General features: G+C 53.3%; 1 protein-coding gene across 6 annotated transcripts in view; it reads right to left on the bottom strand.

Moving 5' to 3' along the window:
- The window catches only part of TNS3 (tensin 3), a 311621-nt gene that overhangs the window by 118755 nt on the left and 182286 nt on the right, over window positions 1-10580 (bottom strand). For all 6 annotated transcript variants that reach the window (XM_023517874.1, XM_023517872.1, XM_023517873.1 and 3 more), the window contains 2 exons: window positions 10254-10319; window positions 9226-9330 (listed from right to left, as the gene is read on the bottom strand). In XM_023517874.1, coding sequence (XP_023373642.1) covers window positions 9226-9330; window positions 10254-10319 — 171 coding nt within the window. The remainder of the gene's footprint in view (window positions 1-9225; window positions 9331-10253; window positions 10320-10580) is intronic.

The following is a 10580-nucleotide window of genomic DNA, read 5'->3' as shown; positions in this document are numbered from 1 at the left end:
CAGGGGGACAGAGCAGGCGGGAACACAGAGCCAGGGACACACAGCAGGCGGGAACACAGAGCCAGGGACAGAGCATGCAGGAACACAGAGCCAGGGAGACACAGAGCAGGCAGGAATACAGAGCCAGGGACACAGAGCCAGATACACAGAGCAGGCGGAAACACAGAGCCAGGGAGACAGAGCAGGCGGGAACACAGAGCCAGGGACACACAGCAGGCGGAACACAGAGCCAAGGAGACACAGAGCAGGCAGGAACACAGAGCCAGGGACACAGAGCAGGAGGGAACACAGAGCCAGAGACACAGAGCAGGCGGGAACACAGAGCCAGGGACACAGAGCAGGCGGGAACACAGAGCCAGGGACACAGAGCAGGCGGGAACACAGAGCAGGCGGGAACACAGAGCCAGAGACACAGAGCAGGCGGGAACACAGAGCCAGGGACACAGAGCAGGCAGAACACAGAGCCAGGGACACACAGCAGGCGGGAACACAGAGCCAGGGAGACAAAGAGCAGGGGAACACAGAGCCAGGGGGACACAGAGCAGGCAGGAACACAGAGCCAGGGACACAGAGCAGGCGGGAACACAGAGCCAGGGACACAGAACAGGCGGGAACACAGAGCCAGGGACACAGAGCAGGCGGGAACACAGAGCCAGGGGGACACAGAGCAGGCAGGAACACAGAGCAGGTGGGAACATAGAGCCAGGGACACAGAGCAGGTTCCCCCAGAGACAAAAAGGCCCAAGTCAACGAGGTTATCGCTGGTGCCTCTATTTTGTGAATGCTTCTCTCTTTGCTCTTAATTCCCGGCACCCCTTCCCTACCCCAGGGACCTCAGGCTCCTCTCTGCTTTGCCCACTTGACAAAGAAAGCAGCAGATGCAACAGTCCCGTATGTGTAACCTAAAAGGCCTCCCTGGCCATCCTGCAGGCCCCAAATGGACGAGAGTGAGGTGCAGGAGTCCTCCTCCAGCCACAGGTCAAGGAGGACAGCATGGACACTCAAGCATGCTAGCAACACACAGCTCGTGCACATGAGGAAGGGGGCTGATTTTCTCTAGTCCCCGGCCCTTACGTTTTTGGTTCTATTCACCAAATATTTAAAGTGCTTTTCCCCCAACTCAGCAGAAATGCAACTGCAAGCTCTCCAGAAAGGCAAAATGAAGTTGTTGTCTCTTCCTGGGAATGAAGAGAAAGAAAAGTTCTCCCCACAGAGGACAGAGACAGAAATTCTCAGCATCATTCTGGAACCAACTCGCACCTGCCCACACCAGGAGCCAGGTGAAAGACCACACCAGGGAAGCAGGGCTTGACTTAGATGCCACTTGGTAAGATAAGCCGGACAAGGATCAGCCTCACTACCCCAGGGTCCACACACACACCCTGCAGCGCAGACTGGTACAGGAAGCTGTGTGGCTCACGGCCCCAGGAGGGCTATGGGGTTGGGGCCCTCTTCCAGGTTCCCATCTGTAGAAACCCACCAGCAAGAAGACAACCGAACCTTCATTCCCCACAGGTGGTTACTAGTATTCAAAGATATGCAGGTTTGGGGCGGAATATTGAGCAGGAATGTGAGTCACTGTTCATGTGTTGGTTAAGTGGGCGCAGCCTTCAAACAACAGCGGAGATGCTGATTGTGAACAGCAGAGGACAATGGTGAGAAACGTGTGTGCCTCCCCTGACTTTAAGAATACGCAGCAACCTCAGTAATGTGAGCAAGTCATCACCTTCCAGACCCCTGCCTGTGTGCACGGGATACCCAACCTGTGGGATGCTGGGGGCCCATGACTCGGGTTCCCCTGCTTCCTCCTGTGAGGCAGAGGAGGCCAAAGGTTTGTGTGCAGACTAGGGAATGGGAGACCCCCTCCCCAGGACCTGGGTCAAATCCAACCAACACTCAGGGCCTCCGTTCAATGTGTGTCCCACAGGGTGATGCTACTTAACTCCTAGGGGCATCATCAGGAAAGTCACGCAGGCTAATTTCTGTAAACTTGTATAGGATGTCACAGTTTTTGAAGCGATTTCTCTGAATCCCCTCCAATTAGAAAGTAACAAGCACATCATGAGGTGACAGCGCTGGGTCTAGAACGGCTCCTTTGGCTGCCCCCAATGGTCCCCTTAGCCTTCTGACAGGTCCCATCCACGATGACTTGACCGTGGGTTCAGCATGGGGATGAACCCTCCTTCACACAGAGGAGGCCTGCACCCTCCTTCCTAACTGCTGCGCCCTTAAGTGAGGCCTGAAATCCCTTCTCAGATGACTTTCAGGGGGACTCCCTGTTTGGGTCATGGGATCACACCCAGAAGGCTGGAAGCTTACAACCCTAATTCACAAGCAACGGAGGCCCAAGGCAGGGCTAGGTGGACGCCCACCTGTCTTGATTTCACGGATGTAAAGTTGCCTAGTGACGGTTGCCTTTCACTTGAACTGTCTGAGAAAGCAATGGTTGGGGGCAAGGTCTAGAGAAATACCCTCTATCTGGTACAGAGTCAAGCCAGTCTCTGAGCATAGGGGTGCCCGGGGCAGTTCCTGGCGCTCAGGGGCGGCATCCTGTCTTGCCTATTTTGAGTCTGAGCTGTGGACACGGGTACTGTGTGCACCCAACCACTCAGCAGAGGGAGGAGCCAGGACCTGAGCTTTCATCTGTCAGATTCCAGTGGCCCCTCTTCCACTTAATTGTCAAAATTTGCTTCATTTCTCTAAATCTTTTATTATTTATTTATTTGGAGACAGAGTCTCCTTCTGTTGCCCTGGGTAGAGTGCCATAGTTTCATCATAGCTCACAGCAGCCTCAAACTCTTGTGCTCTAGAGATCCCCTTGCCTCAGCCTCCCCAGTAGCTGGGAACAGGCATGCACAACTATGCCCAGCTGGTTTTTCCATTTTTAGTAGAGTCAGGGTCTCACTCTTGCTCAGACTGGTCTCAAACTCCTGAGCTCAAGCAATCTACCTGCCTTTAGCCCCCACCACCCCTGAGTGCAAGGATTACAGGTGTGAACCACTGCACCTGGCCCACTTTTCCAAATCTTAAAGCCCAACAATAATTTCTGGGGTGGAAAGCTCTCAAGTCCACTGTAAGACAGCAGAAGGGTCACTGTTCTCTGTAGCACTCTCAACGAGCTCCAGGCATGGCCAGGGCTTCCTGAGCCAACCTGTACCCACTGCAGTGTGTTCTTAGCACCCTGGGAGGATGGGACAGCCTCTGCCAGACTAGAGCCCACTGCAAAGGGAGCAGGGAAGTCTGGACAGAGGGAGCACAGGTGGGGGAGGGAACAGCCCTGGCGTGACGGTCCATTACAGCAAATCTGATTCTAACAACGTGGGCGCATTCTGCTATCATGAGAACCTTCCCCAACCCTCTCATGTGACAAGAAGATGTGACACTGAGCAGTCACAGTGCCCAATGAGCAACAGCCTAAGCTCTGTCCTGCATGGCCTTGAAATGAGACAATCTACTGAGTAACAGCTGTCATCACCCATAGACTGAAACCCCAGAAGGCCATAAGGGCTCCTCACCAGTTCCTAGCGCCTGGTTCTCTCAGGAGCTGCTTCTTTCTCTCTAACCTGGGTACACAAGTTATTTCGAGGATCAAGATGATAGTGCAAGGCTTCAGGCAGGCTGCCACACGGAGTGCCTAGAGACCCTCTTCCTCTCCTCTGGGATACTGACCACCCAGGCCATGCTGACATGGCCCCTGACCCCTACAGCTACTGCCCACAGGACCACAGACTCCGAGTTATGGTGTGACTACAACCATGCAGTACCTCTGGGCAGGAGACAGGACACTTGTAACCCCTCAGCCAGCCACAATGGCCAGGGTTCGACCTCAGCACAAAAAGTGGCCCGGCACCCACACACGAAGCAGGGGCTCCAGCACTCAGGCCCTGATTGAAGGCAGATGTGGAGGACTCCCCTCTGGCACAGCAAGGGTTTTTGGAGATAAATGCAGCTTGAGTCAACATTTCTAGTTTGTTGTTGTTGTTTTTAACCATTAAGAACTAGAGGCAGGGTGGAGAGTGCCATCATTTTCCAGCTAAAAGGAAATGTCTCAGAGGCTGCCAAACCTTCCTTAATCCTCAAAGCTTTGGACGGCTCTGAGGACTGAGGCTGGGTGGGGTCTCAGCCCTGGAAGAACGTGGCTGGGACTCTGCCTTCTACCCACAAACCGAGTACTGTCTGGGGACCAAGCCAGGTGCTGCCAACCACAGGCAGCATTCGAGAGCCACCTGCGGGGATAGTTCACCCACGCACTGACCAGTCGCCCCACACACACACAGGGCCCACATGGGGCTACAAAGTGGGAGAGGACGGACAACCCAAAGGATGACTTTCCTAGCTGAGGGAAGCTGATCTTTCTGGACAACAGCTTCCCAAAAGTCCCCAAACCTAGGATCTGCAGGGCTCCATGGAGCAGAGACACTCTGAGCCCGCACAGGAGCACAGCGGTGAGGATCTGGCGGCCCCTCTGATGGACAATGGCGCAGTCAGTGAGCTGGGCAAAGGAAGAAGTGTTTACAGAGGTGCACAGACACGGAGGGGGTTAAATGAAGAACTCAGGTTACAAAACAGTGCCTGGGCTGACGCTATTGTGAATCACTGGCATGGCATTTAGAAATCGCGCCTGAAATGCACCAATAGTGAGCGCCTCGTCTCTGGATAGTGAATGGGGGTAATTTCTCCTACTTTCTTTTTCATAGTCTGCGTTTTCAAACAATACGATATAAGCATAGATTTATTGATAAGAAGAAAAGAGAAAAACTCACTCCATCGAATCAGGTCCCTGTGACAGGCCCAACAACACCCGATTCCGTCAACGGAGGAAGGAGTGCAGCTCCCAGGAAAGGTCCCCGTCTGTCAGGAACTGGAATCCCACTGAGGGCTCAGGCAGTAGCCTGAGGGCAGGAAGGCTGTCCAGATCCTGGTTTAGGAGAGGACTCAGATGTCCTGTAGAGAGGTCTGGGCTAGGCATCCCGATGCCAGCCCCCGGCTCTAATGCCTGTGTTTCCCAGAGGCCCAGGGGCTTCAGAGGACGTCAAAGCTAATCTGACTGGGAATAGAGCTACCCTCTCACCCAGCACACTGTGGGGAGTCTGGACGTGATTCCGCTGCTTTACAGAGCCTGGGCTCACCTTCTGTAGCTGTGGCTCCCCTGTGTCTGCAGACGGTGCACCTGACACAGCCACATCTCAGGATGATGAACACGACCCTCTGTGCTCCCAGACACTGAGCCCTGGGTGAGCCAACAGAAGCCCTGGGGTTCCCTGGAGTGGGTGGCTGTGACTGTGCTGACCCCAGCACCCTCCTGCCCTTTCTTGAATGTGAAGCTTGGATTTTCCTGTGGGAAACCAGCCCTCCACCCCTCCCCTGCATGCAGGCTGGGTGGGGCTGCCTGGCCCACCCCAGCCACAGCTCAGCACACAGCCAAGCACTGCCCCACAGAGTTCCTCTTGCAGGAATCTGAACCTGTGCAGAGAGATGCCCATTATTCTTTGCTGGTCCCTGCAAAGGGTTCTAGGGGCTGCTGTCCAGACCTCGGGCTAGATCACATGAGCGCCATCCTAGCTGTGCAAGGCATCCATGGCCTCCCAACCAATTCCATTCCCTACAAATTTCCTGAAATTAATTTATTTATCTACCTATTTATTTATTGAGACAGAGTCTCACTCTGTCACCCAGGCTAGAGTGCCGTGGCATCAGCCTAGCTGGCAGCAACATCAAACTCCTGAGCTCAAGTGATCCTCCTGCCTTGGCCACGCAAAGTTTACAGGTGTGAGCCACCACACCAGGCCACCTGACGTTAACTTAAAAGTGCAAGGGTGCAGAGCAGTGTCCTGAAGCCCCTGTCCCTGGATGCACTGGGGACGGTGATGAGAGAACTTGAAGGAGGAGCAGCAGAAGTGGTGGTGGCAGAACAGAGGGGCGAGGCCAGCACTGGCCAGGAGAACCCCCGAGACTGCCAGGCAGGGTGATTTCCACAGAACATGCTTCCTTCTTCCAGAGCCCTGGAAGTGAGTGGCTTTCACATCACAAAGTTATTCACAGAAACGTGGAGTTTAAAACGGGGACTCTGATAATCACAGGGAAGTTGCAGGGTTGGCTGCAAGCATACCCTCAACCCACCCACCAGTCTGGGAGCCGCCCTCTCCTGGTGTCCCCCATCCCACCCTTCCCTGGTCCCTCTCAGTTCTTTCCAGGACTCTTGTGCATCCGTCCCACTGGCTGTCTGCTTGGTGTTGTGACACCAGGCTCACGCTGCTCACCCTAGACCAGGCACTCAGCTGTGCAGTCCCATAGAAGACTGCCTGTCACCCAGACTGGCACGTGGATGGCCCAGCCCCACCAACCGCCAGACTGCAGCACAGGGGCCACCTCCTGCTCCTGCCACCAGCTTAGGAAACAGAGTGAAAAATCCACCAGTGGGAATCATCCTTTGTCACATCAGGGCCTTAGATATTCAACTGTTTTTATAACTATCCGTCAACAAACTCATACTGAGTATCTGCTGTGGGGTGAATGTGTGTCTCCCCAAAACTCATATATTGAAATCTAAGGCCCAATGTGATGGTATTAGGAGGTGATTAGCAGGTGGTGAAGGTGCAGCTCTACAGAATGAGATCGGCGCCCTTATAAAAGAGAGCCTGGAGAGCTTCCTCCAGTCCACCAGCCCACTGTCTCAAGAACATGAGAAGGGAGCAGTCTGCCACCAGGACAGGCCTTGCCAGGTCCCGGCTGCCCACACTAGCCCCTCCACCCCATCTTGGACTCGCTGCCTCCAGAACTGTGACGGGTAGATGGATTGTTGTTTCAGCCACCTGGGCTGTGATGTTCTTTTATAGCAGCCTGAACGATGGGGACAGTCTCCAAGGAAAGAAGCACCTCCCTCTGTATCTTTGGAGGGAGACAATTCCCATGGTCCAGAGTATTTAATGCTGTGTTCTGCTTTCTTACGTTCTGTGACTATCTGACTGGCTCTACAGGCAAGTCCTCTGTAATGTAAGCATCTGTGAACACACATGCTCATCTATACTTCTGCATGTCCTCTACAAACTTACACGCTAAAGGGTGATAGAAACTCATCTGTCTTTTTGATTAGGTTTTTTCCACATCAAACCAATGTGGAACCTAACTCTCTGGAGTTACCTGGCGCTGAGCACCTGGGGATCTTCCCCGGCCATGAGGTGGCAGGTGACAGGCCAGCCAGGAGCCGACCTGGGGACAGGAGGTACGTGTCCAGGGAGGAGGTGGGTGCAGAACTGCCCTCAGCACAGTTTCTCCTACCAGGTGAAACTACCCCCCTACTGGGGGTCCTCCATGTTCACCCCCAGATTTTCCATGGCTCCCCTCCATGGTGTACTACACAGGCCACTCACTCTGTGACGTATGGTTTTAGAAACCCCCAGGCTCTAGCCAGGTGTTGTGGTGGGCACCTGTAGTCCTGCTATGCAAGAGGCTGAAGCAAGAGAATTGCCTAAGCCCAGGAGTTGGAGGTTGCTGTGAGCTGTGATGCCACAGTACTCTATTGAGGGTGACAAAGTGAGACTCTGCCTCTACCAAAATAAAAAAATTAGAAACCCACAGGCTCTCCTCTTCCTCAGCAAGCAGAGAACCTCCCACCACCACAAGGGCACCTGTCCACCACTTCACACACCCAGCTTCCGGGCCACATCTCGGGTCTACGGCAGACTCCGAGAACAGCTTCATCATCTCATCTCATCACATCATCTGCACGCCAGCTCCCCCCGGGTACACGTCTTCTTTAATCCAATCCCCTTTCCAGACCTGGCATCTGGGAGTCTGAGTCAGCTGTCCGGCTCTCCAGATCTGCCCTATTGACCATGCTGCTCTGGGTACTTATTTGCCCACTTCTCCCCAAGCCATTCCCTTACATTCTCAGTTCCAGTGGAAAACGGCACAGAGACATCAACAGCAAATAGTTATGGCGTGTTCACAGACAGCACCGGAGAAAGGACTCTGCGATCAAGTTTGATAACCCCTTCTTTGGGTAACATAAAAAGGGGTCATTCTCCCAGACTTAGGACTCCAATGTGTGCTGTGGACCTTTTAAGACACAATGTACAGGTTTTCCAAAAGTTTCCAGCTCTAATTCTTTTCATATGCTGGTCGTTTTGAAGGACTGTGGCTGTGTTCATTCACACCAGGAAGGAACCTTCTGTTCACTCTCCACACAAAGGTTTTGCCCTTGCCTAACGCCTCGCCCACTGACCACAGCCCTCACATCCTGCTCCTCTGTGGGTCTCCACTTCTGGTCCAGGTATTTGGGCTCCCAACAAGTCCACGGTGCCCCAAGTGGCATGCTTTTCCCTGGCACAAGCAGAGAGGTACCCTGTGCCACCCTGGGACCACCATCCCTGTCCCCTCTCCATGACCACAGCCTTCCTGGCCTCGAGTCCCTGGAAGGTTGGCAATCCACAAAGCTAGGACCCTGGAGCTGTGACTCCACTACACCTGATTTTAGTTATTCTACATTAGATGTAACTAATTTCACTAAAAGTGTTTTAATTTCTCTCCCAAATCAAATCTGATTCTCAGGCAAGGGCTGTGGAGGAGTAAAGAGGAACCTTACAGGCCAGAAATGAGCCTTGACTCCCATCTCCAAAATCAGCCTCCACTTGTTTCTCACAAGGACCCCAGCAGGTGGCTGTCCCTGCCTGCCTTTTCCTCCTCACACTTCCATCTGTGACCCAAACTGTATACTCTGGGGGTGAACAGAGGACATATTTGAGTGAAAAGAATGCACAAAAATAGAATTAAAATGACAGCCATAAAACAGGGATGCCCTGGTGACAAGCAAACAGGAAAGAAACCAAAATGTCTGCTGTCCAAGGGGCTGCGCCTTGGCACGAGTGGCCAGGAGCGGCACTCGGGACTCCCTTGTGCAGCCAGGAAGGGAGGGGCGGGGCAGGCCCAGCAGTGCACACACACATGTGCACACACACGTCAGACAAACAAGCTCTAGAGGGAACACCACTGGCCGGCCACCCACCTATCACAGATTCATAAAGAGCCATGACCCAAACTCACATCTGATTCTCATGAACACCCTCAAAACTCACAGCCCTGTCACACCGGTGTGGGCTGGACCTCTGAGAATACGAGGATTTTCGTCCTCTGAGCAGCTGCAGAACAGGTCTGGTCTGTGACCGGGCTGCCTTCCCCACGGCCTCTTCCTCCTTGGTGGCTCTGCACACGAGACCCTGCACTCACCTTCTCCATCTGCACTGAGGTTCTCATACGAGTCCCAGCGGATCAACGGGTCAGCCGTGTTATAGTCCACAATCACTCCGTGGTTGCCATGCAAATGTTCAGACCCTGCACGGGGCACAGGCAGCAGCGTTAGCCCAGGGGAGGCCCAGAACTTCTGTCCACCTGACTGTACCACGAGGGCGGAGAGCAGCCTGACATGGTGGCACGGCTGAGCCAGTCAACTCCCCACCCACAATCCATGCACTAGTAAGAGAGTGTGGATAATGTGCCACACAACAAATGCAGTGGGAGCCCCTCAGGGTCAAGGCATGGTCAGCACCAGCCTGTGGCCCACTGTGTACCGGGATCAGACCCTGAGTCCTACTTCCACAGGACGGGAGCCAGCAGGTCACCTCAGACATGAGGACACAGGGGCTGCAAGGCATCCCTCAGCCCCAGAGCCCGCAGAGTTGAGGCCAGGCTCGGGCTCCCAGGTACATGGGCCTCCCTTCCGTCTTTCTAAGGAAGCCAAGAGGACTTTCAACACGGAGTCTCGCACTTAAAGGTTCTCACCTAAATCCACACTAATGTAAGTAAAAGGTGGCTATTTTCCATAGCTATTAAGAATGGAAATAAAACTTCATGTGGACTCTGGTGATGGATCTGAGCAGTTCACTTTAAAAATAAACCAACTGACTTCCCTTTTTAAGTGCGTTTTTAGAAGGAAGGAGAATTTTGTTTTGTACATAAAACGTGGTTGTTTGTTGAGTAGAAGTGGCAGGTGTACACTCGGGGACACCAGCGAGGCAGCCCTGCCTCCTAGATGTTCCCGGCCCTCCTCTCCTACAGGGCTTACTGACCCAAACAGGCCTTCCTGTTGCCAAGCCACCTCTTCTCCACTATCCAGAATCATAGGTTTTAAGAAAATTAATCACAAAATTTTCCAAATACACGCAAATATGGGAGACTAGACAGCAACCCCAGCATAGCTCCTGGACCGTCCACCCAGGATCAACATGGACCACCCCCTCCTCTGCCAAGCCACCCACCTTGAACCTTCTCAGGCGTGGAAGAGAAGACTAACTCAACCTTCCCGTAGTCAGGGAAACGGTCATCTGGAAGAAAAACAGGAAAAAAACAAAAACATGAATTTCAACACATTTGGAGATGATTTGGACTGATTCTGTCTTTACCTTCCAACCCGTCCAGCTCCATTGCCAAGTGTGTGGAAAAGCACCCAACAGTACAGAAAGTGCAGGCGGTTGGTTATTTCTCTATACTTTTTTTTCTTCCGCAGATAAATCAGCACTTTTCCAGATTTGGTAACAGTTCTATCAATAGGCTGAACATTGGGGAGGGGGGAGGGGGGACAGTGA

Source organism: Otolemur garnettii, unplaced genomic scaffold (genome assembly GCF_000181295.1).
Source record: "Otolemur garnettii isolate 467f Iridium unplaced genomic scaffold, OtoGar3 scaffold00123, whole genome shotgun sequence".
NCBI lineage: Eukaryota > Metazoa > Chordata > Mammalia > Primates > Galagidae > Otolemur > Otolemur garnettii.
The sequence above is the reverse complement of the archived record's forward strand: the minus strand, read 5'-3'. Positions and strand labels throughout refer to the sequence as shown.